Raw genomic sequence first — 13,445 nt, 5'->3', positions numbered from 1 at the left:
GAGAGCGAAAATGAACTTTTAAGATAAATTTTAAAATTATCATCTATTTCACCTATTTTTTTCACTTTAATCTCGTATCTTTCAACTCAACCCTCTCTTCCAAGAAAATATGCAATTGAGTGTTAATTTAGGTTTAAAAGAGCTAAACCATGCAAAATAAAAATTTGATAACTAAATTAAAAATTCTAAAAAGAAATCACTGCTCCCATTCATAATGATTTGTAATATGATGAACAGCAATGGTGCCAGTGAGCTCCTTTGGTATGTGTTAATTGTGAAAAAGAATTCTAAAAACTTAGCGCAACATTAGGTCATTACTTGCTCTCCTGGAAGTTAAATTGAACCCTCTACCTTAGCTCCCATCTTTTCTGGGGTATATCATCATCACTTCTATTACATCATTAAACATTATGAGCCACTTGCTCTCTTGTTTTTCCAAACAATCTGGGTATTTTCGACTAGCTGTCGTGTGTATTTTTATTTTATTTTATTTATTTTTTCTTGAAGAAACCCCCTTTAAAATTAAATAAAAATCTTGATAGCTTGTGAAACAGACTCACGTTAGGACTGGCCATTTTCCCCTTCCATTTCATGAATTGAATTGGAAAATGACTTACCAACGGATCAAACTTGCCTAGCTGTTGATTGGTCATCTTCACCATTACACATCGCTAATTGCTAGATAGTAATTATTGGTCGACAAATGCTTTTAAGATTCCAGTTTGTATTTGTTCATACTAATTTAACAATGCAATTTTTAAGGATTTTTGATAGTTTTTGATTGGATGATCCAAAAATTAACTTGTGTTGCTGACATGTCAAAACATAAGATTTTTTATATATATATATATTAAATGAGAGGTGCAAACTTTATTTTTTTTAATAATATGCATACACACACGTATATTTATATTTGTGGGTGGATTTATATGGTGGTTGAGCTAGCCTTTCATGTAAGCATACTTCCTGTCGGTGTAGTCTAAAATCACACGCAAAAAGAAAAAAAATACGTGCTTAACAAAAACAAAATTTATATAGTTTACCTTCAATATTTGTATAGCGCTTAATGATTTTCCCATTAATGAAAAAATTTGATTTCTTTTTTTTATCTTTAATGTTGAAGATATTCTTGAATCTCATTTAGTACATATAGATTTATTAGCCCACGCTATGTTGAGATACAAAACATTTTTTTATACTTGAAAAAAGATATTTAGCAACACAAGCTTGCTTAAAAAAAATAACTTAACAGAAAAAATCTAAGGAGAATCATGTTATAAAAAATAAAATTAATAATTTATATCAAATAAAAAAAAAACAGTAATAAAAATAATATGAACTAAATTTGAAGGTTAAAAGATTGAAGGGAGTTTGAGATTGAAAAAGAATTTTAATTTTATAAATTGTAAAAAGAAATAATCAGTGTCAAATTGAAGGGGCTTCTGAAACATGCATTGCTCCATTGTGGAGGGGGCACTGAAAAGATTCAGATGTCGTCATAGAAGGTGGTTTTCGGTGGCCAAATGCCCTCTACGCCTATCGAAGAGTATGGGGGCTGCTCGTTGGCGTGTGCGTTGCACACAATAACAAGTTTTTTTTAATATTTATTATTTATATACTCTTGAGTTACTTGATCTTACACATAAAAACAAACATAGTAAAAACACCAAAAATCCCTTGTAAGAGAGTTTATTTGATTTTGTTTTTAAGGGCAATAATATAATTTAACTATTTTGAAAAATAATATCAGAACAACCCTGAGTTAAAATTAATCTATTTATTTATTTAATGATTAAATTAGTGATTTTACTGTGCAAAAGTTAAAATGACCAATCTAGCTCTATATAATTTGCATAAAATAGTTGTATCATGATAAAAAAATCATTTTATCCTCAATATCTAGTTCAAAGATTTTATGATTAAAGGGTAATTTTATCATTATACTACTACAATACATATTATTTTATGTCTTGCTCCACAATAATTTCTCTTTTTTTAAGGTTATTTTTTTTAATAAAAACTTATACTACTAGCATTAAAAAACAAAAAATTCAATCCATGATATAATCTTTTATCAATTTAGCCTAAACCGAAAAAATAAAAAATAAAAGTAATGATGGTTTTGTTGGTGCTGCCACTGACATATTCGTTCAAATTATTATTGAATCACAAACCTAATCACTTGTAAATTTAAATGAAATCACCTTAATAACCACCAGCCACAAGCGTTCAATAGCTACATGCCAAATACGACAGCGCAGCACGTTGGTAATGGGACCATTGGAAAAGCCATTCCTAACACAATCATGCTCAGACATTTCTGCACCCCATTTACAATTTGGTGGCATTATATATATATATATATATATATATATATATATATATATATATATATATATATATATATAGAGAGAGAGAGAGAGAGAGAGAGAGAGAGAGAGAGACACAGACACACGTTATAGGCATCATATTCCCACATGCCATGTCATGCCAGGCAGCCAAAACCAGGATATATACCATTGTTTGTTCAAAAACCAACTGTCGATGATTAAAAACTGGAAAACATTGAGCACAAGTTTACTGAGTATTCAGAAGTGCTGCGTAGGTTATAGTTTAAAGTATTTTTTTATTTAAAATAATATTTTTTAATAAAAAAATTATTTTTAATATTAATACATCAAAACAATCTAAAAACACAAAAATAATTTTAAATAAAATAAATAATTTTTTAAAAAAAATAGAGTTTCAATTGTGTTTTAAAACACTACCGACAGAAACTAGGTAAGTTTAGCTAAGAAACCAAAGATGTGGAAAGTTCTACTCTTTTAATTGTCTTAAAAAAGAAAATGAAATGAGTAAACATAATCATAGTATAGTCCTTCTTCTTTAATTAATTTGGTCATTAATTTTTGTAATTTAATTTTTTAGTGCCGTGCGAGAATTGCTACCATACTACAATGACAGTATCTCAATGCCTGAGATTAATCATTACTAATTTTGTTTATTGGAAGACTTATTCGTCAATTTTAAGATGTATAATAGAAAGGTAGTGATTTTTCAGTCCTTCAGCTTTCCATGACAAGAGAGGTTTATTACAGCATGTTTATTATTGTAGTAATAATTATTTTTTTAAATAATTTTTATTTAAAAATATATTTAAATAATATATATTTAGAAATAAATTAAACTAATTTGGAAAAAAACCCTCTAATTGCATCCCATGTTATCATAAATTCATCAAATACACCCTTGATTGCAATTAGATCAATTCAACAAGTGTGATTTTAATTTTGATCAATTGAATGCAATTTTTTAAAATTAATAATTTTTATATACAATTCAAATAAAAAAATAATATTTTCATAAATCATAGGACATATGTGAAGTATCAATATTTGCAAAATATTTAAAAACAAACAATTGAAAATAAAAATCAACATCAATGCTACATGTGGATCAATTAAAAATTGAGTTCATTACCGGATACCAAGAAGGAGAAAATTATGATGGTGGTCATGCTTAGTTGAAGATGGCTATGGTAGTGTTTTAAATTATGATAATTATTGCTTTTTAAATTGTTTTTAATTTGAAAATATATTAAAATAATATATTTTTTATTTTTAAAATTTAATTTTTAATATCAATATATCAAAACGATTCAAAATATAAAAAAATTAATTTGAAGAAAAAAAATTAAAAACAAATCCAAATACATTTTTTAAATATAAAAACAAACATACTCTAACATGACAGTATAATAAGTCACTATTGTTGATTTTTTTTTCTATTAATTCTACATGTAAGAAAATATTAATTTTTATTCGAGTATTCTAAAAAATCTTTGATTTTGAGAAATTGTGATCGAACTGAAATCGAAAACACAAGTGTTGAATTGAACTAATAGAAAACATAGGGACTTAATTGATGAATTTATAGAAATAGAGGGTGCAACTAAAGTGGATTTTGCCAACTAAGTTGCAGCTGCATTAATCATTGAATTGAAGATCAATCGGAAAATTAAGCCAGCCAAATCTATCTAATCTCATTAATTAAGCTTATTTAATCTCCTATTGGTAAGTAGGATTTGTCTTGATTCAATTGTGGAATAGCCAGCTCATTCCAACGAAGTCCCACCCCACATTTTATCTCATAAAAGCCATGCCAATCCTCTCTGCCCGCACACCACCACCAAAGTCTCCACCATGGCTACCACTCCCCTGTCTTTCTTTCTCCTTTCACTCCTCTCCCTCTCCCTCAATGCTCAAGCTCAAACCCCGACAGCACCCGCCCCGACGCCCTCCGGCCCTGTTAACTTCACCGCAGTTCTTGTAAAGGGTGGACAGTTCGCCACACTCATTCGCCTTCTGAACAAGACTCAAACTTTGAACCAAATTGAGAATCAGCTTAACAGCTCTTCTGAGGGCATGACTATCTTTGCCCCAACCGATAATGCCTTCAACAATCTTAAAGCTGGTGCTTTAAATGGCCTCAACCAACAAGAACAAGTTCAGCTTCTTCAATACCACACGTTGCCTAAATTCTATACCATGAGCAATCTTTTGCTGGTTAGTAACCCTGTTCCCACTCAGGCCTCGGGCCAAGATGGTGTCTGGGGTCTTAACTTCACTGGCCAAAGCAACCAAGTCAATATATCAACAGGGCTTGTTGAGGTTCAAATTAACAACGCTTTAAGGCAAGATTCTCCTTTGGCAGTTTACCCAGTCGACAAAGTCTTGTTGCCCGAGGCATTGTTTGGTGTTAAGCCACCGACTGCATCACCTCCGGCACCATCAAGCAAGTCCAATTCAACAGTGGCGGCTGCAGAACCATCAACAGGTAAGAACTCAGCTGGTGGAAGGAATGTAGCATTGGGGCTGGTTGTTGGGCTCGGCTTGGTTTGCATGGGAATTCTTTCTTGAGCAAGTGTTAATTTGAAGGTGTTTCCACATTTTTTTCCCTTTTTCTTTGTGATTTTCACTTTAAAAGAAGGAGCTAATTGGAGTCTTCCTTGTACGTTTACATTCTTGTTAATGTTTTGTATTTCTCCATTGATTTACTTCTTTGGTTTTCAATTTGATTACTTAGAGTGGAAACTAGATGGTATCAGTTGGCTATCTAATTGTACATTATATACATGGAGCTGATTCACATGCATGTGGAACATAAATACAATAAAATTGATAAGAAGAGATGCAGATTATAAAAGTATAAACTCAGAATAAAAACATGGCCAGCTCATTTTATTTAACTCGTGCGTTCTAACCTGACTAGCAGATCTTCATCATTTTCTTATCCATTTTTTTAGAAGAAAATGACTTCAAGATGAGTGTTAAATGTAAGCCATGTCGTTGGAGAATAGTTTATTTGGTGGAGAGTCGTTGGAGACTTGGAGGAACTGAATTCCAAGTGGCAGGGAGATTAGTTGTTGAACATTAAACCTTGTTTCCTGGGTACACATAGTATTGAGTAGAGCAATTAGTCACTTTGTTTAAGCTGCTCCATTCGTGCTTTAGTGAAAAAAGTGATCTCTTGTAGAAATAACACCCACTTTTCATGCCAATGACTTAGTTTATGTTGCTTATTTATATATTTTCAGAGCTTCATGATTTATGATTAGAACAAAATCTTCTATAAGTTCAGATAATGTCGTTAATGCTTGAGATTTTAAATAATAGCATAACACTCCATGTATATTATAAGTAAACTAGTTTCTCTTTCATTTAGAAAACTTCCCATTAAAAAATCAATTGTTGTTCATCCCGGCTAAGAGCTTCCTTAATACCTACTCAAGATGCGTTATAATTTAAAATATTTCTTGTTTGAAAATATATTAAAATAATATTTTTTAATAAAAAATAAATTTTAATATTAACATATCAAAATAATTTAAAAATATAAAAAATAAATTTTAAATAAAATAAATAATTTTTTTTAAAAATACAGTTTCAATCGTGGTTCAAAATGCTACGGACATAAACTAGCTAAGTTTAGCGAAGAAACCATTGTTTTGAAACCCGGACCTGCCCGGCAGATCGACCCGGGACCCTGCCGACCCGGATATGGGATCGGTCCGGTCTAAGCAAAAACCCGCCTGGGAGTTAACCCGACGAAACCCGGTCGACCCGGAGGGTCGACTTTGGACCCGGCCAACCCGGGCAAACCCGGTTGAGACCCGGCCTATTTTTTTTATATGCATAGAGGTTAAACGACGTCGTTTTGGCCTTTAAAGGCCAAAACGATGAAGATGAACAATGCATTGAAGATGCAAGCCTGCAATTGCAAACAGAGAAAACCTAATAAACAAAAACAATTTCAATCCCGAATTGCAGAGGAGCAGAAGACTCTTAATCCCTTCAATAAGGTTAGACTTTTGTTTCTCTTCACAAATCTCCTTCTTTCACTCTCTCTGTTCTTTATTCTTTGTCTTTTTTTAAACTCACAGTTCTTGATTGAGCATCGATTAGCAGTTCTTGATTCAATCATCAAGATTTAAAACTCTCTTCATCTCCCACCGAACAGCTTAAATAGCGGTTCACTATGAAATACATGCTGATCTTTGGCTATTGTTGTGTCACCTCTGAGTTTACCCGTGAGCCACCATGAATCTCTGTCAGGGGATTCACAATCAAGCCACCACCACCCTGAAGCCGTAACCTTTGGTTCCCTAAATTAATTGTTTCAGAATGGCCATTCCTATCAGCTCTATGGCGCACAGCAGCCGATAATGGAGTACCCCTGGATGAATAAATCCTTGAGTTTGAATACCGGCCTTTTGTTTTCTTCGAAAACTTGGAGCTCAAGAAGTCCGCACCAAGTAGTAAACAACATGTGGTTCTGTTGGAATCTGTGTTGGTCATCCTTTCACTAGATACAGCCAAATCATATGATATCTCATCCAGCGCCAACTCTAGGCCACGCACTGGATGAATAAATATTATAATTATATAAGAATGAATTAAAAATATTTTTTTTTAAGTTGACCCGGATCAACCCATCTGACTAGTGATTTGATCACTGAATCGAGTCAATGACTAGGTTGGGTTTCAAAACTATGGAAGAAACCAATGGATGGGAAAAGTTCTACTCTTTTAATTGTCTTAAAAAAGAAAATGAAATGAGTAAACAGAATCATAGTATAGTCCTTCTTCTTTAATTAATTTGGTCATTAATTTTTGTAATTTATTTTTTAGTGCCGTGCGAGAATTGCTACCATACTACAATGACAGTATCTCAATGCCTGAGATTAATCATTACTAATTTTGTTTATTGGAAGACTTATTCGTCAATTTTAAGATGTATAATAGAAAGGTAGTGATTTTTCAGTCCTTCAGCTTTCCATGACAAGAGAGGTTTATTACAGCATGTTTAGTATTGTAGTAATAATTATTTTTTTAAATAGTTTTTATTTAAAAATATATTTAAATAATATTTATTTTAAAAAACTTTAATTTTTATATCAATACGTTAAATTAATACAAAATTATTAAAAAAAATTAATTTAAAATAAAAAATTTAAATTTTTATATAAAAAAAAAACGCTCAACCACGTAGCTGAGCAGCGTCTACATCTATTACAAAATTGCCAACTATGCAATAAGAAGATTGAGAATCCACTCCATCTCCTGATTTCATTGTGCCCGACACCGGCACTCCACTCACCCTTTTCTCCTTTCCCCTTTCCTGGTTTCCCCAAATCTCAAATTCTCAAAATCTCAAGTCTCAGCCCTAACAAATTAATATCAGCATTCAGCACATTCAGGAGCGTAGAATCTCAAGTCTCGACTCTCCACTCACCAGCAGCGCAAATATATAACCAGGTTTGCTTGTTTGATTCTCATCTTTTCTGTCATGTTTTATTATGCAGAAGAGGGCATGTCTTTTTTCTAGCTGTATACTGTGTTGTTGTTGTTAATGGTCATATGACTCCTATCATTTGTAAAACATCACGCCAGCATCTCTGGCAAATACAGTGTTGTTGTTGTTGTTGTTGTTAATCGTCTCTATCTGTTGTTTTATATGACAAATAATCTTTAAAAAATCTCATTAGTAACTTGCGTTCTGCTATATTACATTATCCCTTTTCATTGAATTATCTGTTTAGCACAAAGTTTGTACAAAGGAAGAAAATTAGGAATATGAAAAAGTTATGTAATTTAGCAGTGGTACTGCAGTGCTCTTTGAGAATTGGTGGTATTGGCTCGGCTGGGTTGGCGTGGATTGATAGCCACGGCGTGGTGGTTTAAAGCGGGTTCTTGCTAATAATTACCTGACTGGCTTGGCCAATTATTTGACAATATCGTTTCTCATTTTGATACTTTCTTCTCAATGCTTTTTTTTTTTAAAAAAAAAATTTAGTCATTGGTATATTGCAAATTAAAAGTTTCTTGAAAATAGTTATAAAATGCAAACAAATAATATGGGCTCGATCCATATTGGGCCCGATTTCAAATAGAACATGGGCCCAGCCCGATTGTTTCTCTTGCACTTCTTCAGTTCCCTTCCGTTTTATATTCCCTCGTCTTTAATCTCTCAGAGTTTGCTGCTGTTGTCTCACTCGAAAAACTTCCAAGCTCTCTAACAATTGTAAGAAACCCTATCCCTCCCTTCTTTCTCCTATTCGATGTGCTCGAGTTTATGTCAAAACAGGAAATCTTTCCTGGGTTTCTGATTTTATGATCTGGGCTCTAGTTATTTTCTTGATTTTCTTTTTAAGCAATTTAAAAGATTGAACCTTTTGTTTCTAATATGCTGCTGCTATGTATGTGGTTTTTGCAGGAAGGATGTCAAGCTCAAACATCATCATGTTTGAAGATATTTTTGTTGTTGACAAACTAGATCCTGACGGCAAAAAATTTGACAAAGGTATCTATGATTTTAATTCTCCCTTAATTCTCTTTCTATAGCTTCTTGTTCAATGCTTATGTATTAGCTAGAAGAATCAACCAAGGCTAAAAATTTTCAACTTGAGTTCATTTCCCTTTTCGATTTCTGAAAAATCTTCACCTTGCCCCAAAATTGTGATTTTTCTTGTACTGGATTGCATATTTACTTTATTATATCCATGCTCTTGTCAAGTGTGGTGTGAAACACTTTGTTTGAATGATTCTGATGAATGATCCTATTATTGTAATAGATCCATTGTCCTTAAGTTCTTCAAGTCGAATGTTCCAACTTCTGTATTTATTTTTATGCTTTCCTCGTCAAAACCAAAGAATTCAAGTGGAGATATCATGTCTGTTTTATGTGGTAATCCCCAATTATGAGATAATCATATCTATGCTTCATCCAGTTCCCGTGTTAGAAAGACTTCCTTGTGACAACAGTATGCTTTTGCTTAGAAAATTCTGTGCTGTATTGTGCGTAATTATTTGGTTGGGAACTTGATGTGGTTGATCTGAGTTTATTACAAAATACTGCCTGGTAGTGTGGTCTGTTGTTCTGGGACGTTGGAACGTTCTCTTAACTTTTATCATGCAATGAATTATGTTTTGAGTGACATGCTTTCAGTTTAAGGAGATACTCCTACACACTGCAATCTTGTTATCGAACTGATAAAAATTTGGCCATGATCTAGCTACTCTTCCATCTTTGACTCTTCTGAATGAATCTTGTTGATAGCATGTTGGGAAAATATGTTTTGACTTCTTTTGAGTTAACCGTAGGCGCAGATTTGTAACTTCTTTTATTTGGATGCAGTGACCCGCATTGAAGCACATAGTCAGAACTGTGATATGTTCATGCACCTTGATGTGAACACTGATGTATACCCCATGTTCGTGAATGACAAATTCACAATGGCTTTGGCCCATACGCTGAATCTGGATGGGACACCTGACACAGGCTATTATACTCAGGTAATCTTGTTTTGTCATTAAATTTTTCCGTTGTCTTATTTTATTGTACTACTCATTTCCTAGTTAATGAATTCATAAATGTCTTGTGTCAGGGAGGGAGAAAAACACTTGCTGACAAATATGAATATGTCATGCATGGGAAGCTATATCAGATTCAAGAGGAAGGATCAAGGAGGGCAACTCGAACGTATGTATCCATATTTAGAATTTGCATTTCTGCAAATATGTTCATTATATTATGTTTATATAATTTTTCTTGATATTCTATTTATGATGGCAATCTTTATTCATTTACTTGTTTATTACGGCCAACTGACATTAATTACCTTGTGATATTTTTTTGGGCTCAGGGAGATGGTTATTACATTTGGTGGGCTTCTGATGTTGTTGAAGGGAGATCCTTCATATGTCTCTCAATTCGAGCTTGATCAGAGGCTATTTTGTTTGATCAGGAAGCTGTGAAACTCAGTAATATGTCCCTATGTTTTCTGAACATCACAATCGAATGTTCCTCAAAATGGTGGTGATTTAGTTTTCTTGTACCATACTTATTCTAACATATCTACGTAGGGTTTTCCACTAAAACTGGGGTATATTCCCTATAGATTGGATCGTACTATCTGTGCTGCATGATATTGTGTTCTCTCTCGAAAACCTGTGTGTCTATTTGGTAATTGTGCTTGTGCCTCTTTGCTGGTGCTCTTGTGGATATGTACATGTGCAAACACTCCCATGGTACTCTATTGTGATAGGAAGGAAAATGAGTGTTTAATCCCAAGCCCACAGTTTTATTAGATGGTGTGGTTTGTCTACGTGCTTTGCAGACAAAAGTAGAGGCATCCGAGCTGATGCATTCCTTGTATGCTATTAGAAGAGAACCGAGAATGTTTTATTGACCTGCTCATCTCATTCACTTGACTAATTTCATGGAAATAAATCGAAACCAAGATGTTGAAATCAAATTGAAAGAAAAATACAAATTAAAAAAATAGAGTGGAACAAGTTAATATATTAAATTTATAAGATGGATCATGTGACTAAGATAATTATAGAAAAATCAATTTATAATAAATTATGAAATTAATTTATTTATAATAAACTATGTGACAAACATTTTGTCCTCCTTGCTTCTATGCAGTTATGTGCAAGTCGTGTTTTCTCTTTTTACGAGTATATTGCTGAATGGAATTGTTGGGTTTTGATAATAGTGCTCACCAATCAAAAACCAACTTTAGGGTTTTGATTTTGGCAGGAGAGATAGGTGGTCGATGGGAAAGGGCTGCTATCTGTCGTTCTTTGATAATTCCATTGAAGTATACGAAGTTTTTATACGAATACATATGACGGTTATCCTTTTCAAGGATTCCTTTCAATCCATTTATTATCTATAAAACCCACACTCGTTTGAACATCTATTTGTATGAAGTTTCAATTAAAAAAAAAATCTGGAAACCCATTTGCCATTGTTAGAATGAGATGTGCTGCCAGCCCTAATCAGAAAGCTTTTTCTTAATTAATTTTATTTAGGATGGCAATGAATATCCACAATAAATTTTTTGATATTCATATCCTATTATTTGCCGGGTAAAAATTTAAATATCTAGAAATTATTCATCAGGTTTCGAGTATTAATATGAGTATTTATCATCTAATATTATTTAGTATTTCAATAAAAAATAAAATAGTTAATATATATTTGAAGCATGAACGTGTATATTAAATGATAAATAATATAAATGTGTGTTTTATGTCTATATATATATATATATATATATATTAGCTTAAATTTGGGTGGTTTCAAATTGTGTCTTACTTATTATTCATTAAATTAAATAACTATCCAAAAATATATACTTTCTAATAGAGTCACTATTTTCAGAAAAAAAATGATGTGCACTATTTTTGGAATTCAGACCCAATTTATACCATTTTTCATCTAAAAATAATTTAAAATCATCTTAAAGATATGTAAAAACTCATTTTCAATCTGAAAACACGTTTTAATCTATCCTAGATACTGAAAAAACCAAAACCTCTTCTCTCATGCCTTCTTTCTCCTACTTAATACAAATATACAACTTTTAAGGATTAAAGTGAAAACATACATAATTACAAAAAAAAAAAAACTTTAAATTATATTCTAATTTAAAAGGCGTGGGAAAAATACTATGCATGTATTATGGATATAGACTCATTGTACTGTGGACCACACTATAGACAGTTTGCACTATGGACGACACTGTAGCGCCTGAAGGGCGCTGTCCTTGTTGTTTTTTAATCAAAAAGTGTTGTTTTTTAATCAAAAAGTGTTGTTGGGAGGCGTTGTCTTTTCTGTTTTCTGTGCCAAAAGCTACTGGGTCCGGCTTGGTAGCCAAACCCAAACCCAAACCCATTACTCTTGGGTCCGGCTCGCAACCAGACCCAAGACTATTGGATCTAGCTTTCAGCCAAACCCAGATATTTTTAATTTTTTTTTGCCTCTTTATATTTTTTTCTTTTCTCTTATTTTTTTCATACGGTAAAAAAAAATAAATTGATGAGACTTTTTATATTGTACAAAAGTTGAGTGATAATAATTTTTTTTATTTGAGATTGAGTTGGATTAATTTTCTTTTCTCTTAGCATTGGTCCTGCTGGCTTTTCTTTTATTTATTTTTTTTTCAATTTTATTTTTTTATCTTTATAGATTTGTTTCTCTTTTCTCTTATTTTTTTTTTCATATGATAAAGAAAAAATAAATTGATAGGATTTTTTTATATTGTATAAAAGTTGGGTGATAATAATTTCTTTTCATTTAAGGTTTGATTTGGTTGAATTTCTTTTATCTTAGCGTTGGGTTTTGCTATCACTAAAACCCAATAGCGTTGGGTCCTGCTAGCTTTTCTTTTATTTAATTTTTTTATACAATAAAGAGGAAATAAATTGATGAGACATTTTTTATATTGTACCAAAGTTGGGTGATGATTTTTTTTTTCATTTGAGATTAGATTGGGTTGAATTTCTTTTCTCTTAGCATTGGGTTTTGCTACCCAACAAGACCCAATAGCGTTGGGTTCGAGCCAGACCCAAGTCTTTTGGGTCTGGCTGAATATTTCAAATTTTATTCTTTTTGCCTTCGTAGATTTTTTTCTTTTTTTTATTTAATTTTTTTCATACGGTAAAGAAAAAATAAATTGATAAGACTTTTTTTATATTGTACAAAAGTTGGGTGATGATAATTTTTTTCATTTAAGGTTGGGTTGGGTTGAATTTTTTTCTCTTAACATTGGGTCTTTCTGCCCAACAGGACTCACTAGCATTGGGTCCGGCTGCCCAGCCAAACCCATTCACTTTTGCGCTTCTGGGCTACCACAAAAAACTATTGGGTTTAGCTTTACCATCAAATTTAATACTATTGAGTCCGTATTTATAGGAATATCTAAGGCTATTTTAAATCCGACTTAACCACCAGAATCTAAATATTTAGACTCTAAACATTTAATATATTTATTGATCTGCTTTAGAGCACGGTTTAAAATGCTAGCTGGTGTTTATGGAAACTGCGTTTTCACGCCAACAAACGCCGTTTAAGCAGACAATGAGAATCTAATA

The 13,445-nt window shown here is 32.3% G+C and overlaps 2 protein-coding genes across 3 annotated transcripts; both read left to right on the top strand.

Annotated features, from left to right (window-relative positions):
- Window positions 1–4,157: 4,157 nt before the first annotated feature.
- On the top strand, window positions 4,158–5,072 carry LOC133668910 (fasciclin-like arabinogalactan protein 13). The gene has a single exon (XM_062088915.1). It carries the CDS (start codon window positions 4,203–4,205, stop codon window positions 4,917–4,919), a length of 717 nt encoding a protein of 238 aa, XP_061944899.1. The 5' UTR covers window positions 4,158–4,202; the 3' UTR covers window positions 4,920–5,072.
- A 2,526-nt stretch (window positions 5,073–7,598) lies between these two features.
- On the top strand, window positions 7,599–10,648 carry LOC133669217 (DNA-directed RNA polymerases II, IV and V subunit 8B-like). Of its 2 annotated transcripts, XM_062089268.1 has the most exons (6): window positions 7,624–7,817; window positions 8,534–8,583; window positions 8,776–8,862; window positions 9,697–9,854; window positions 9,947–10,041; window positions 10,205–10,648. In XM_062089268.1, exons 3-6 carry the CDS (start codon window positions 8,781–8,783, stop codon window positions 10,314–10,316), a joined length of 447 nt encoding a protein of 148 aa, XP_061945252.1. In that variant the 5' UTR covers window positions 7,624–7,817; window positions 8,534–8,583; window positions 8,776–8,780; the 3' UTR covers window positions 10,317–10,648. The 2 variants fall into 2 exon arrangements, with proteins under 2 accessions (XP_061945253.1, XP_061945252.1); XM_062089269.1 differs by lacking the exon at window positions 8,534–8,583 and having other exon boundaries at window positions 7,599–7,817.
- The last annotated feature ends 2,797 nt before the right edge of the window (window positions 10,649–13,445 follow it).

This window comes from Populus nigra, chromosome 12, assembly GCF_951802175.1.
Source record: "Populus nigra chromosome 12, ddPopNigr1.1, whole genome shotgun sequence".
Taxonomy (NCBI): Eukaryota; Viridiplantae; Streptophyta; class Magnoliopsida; order Malpighiales; family Salicaceae; genus Populus; species Populus nigra.
Note: the sequence above shows the minus strand (reverse complement) of the source record. Positions and strands in the feature narration are given on the sequence as shown.

Excerpts from the sequence above, each read along its gene's own strand:
- LOC133669217 (XM_062089269.1), top strand. The coding sequence starts at position 8,781 with ATGTCAAGCTCAAACATCATCATGTTTGAAGATATTTTTGTTGTTGAC. Across the intron at positions 8,863-9,696 it reads CGGCAAAAAATTTGACAAAG|TGACCCGCATTGAAGCACAT; the intron begins GTATCTATGATT and ends ATTTGGATGCAG. Across the intron at positions 10,042-10,204 it reads TCAAGGAGGGCAACTCGAAC|GGAGATGGTTATTACATTTG; the intron begins GTATGTATCCAT and ends TTTTGGGCTCAG.
- LOC133668910 (XM_062088915.1), top strand. The coding sequence starts at position 4,203 with ATGGCTACCACTCCCCTGTCTTTCTTTCTCCTTTCACTCCTCTCCCTC.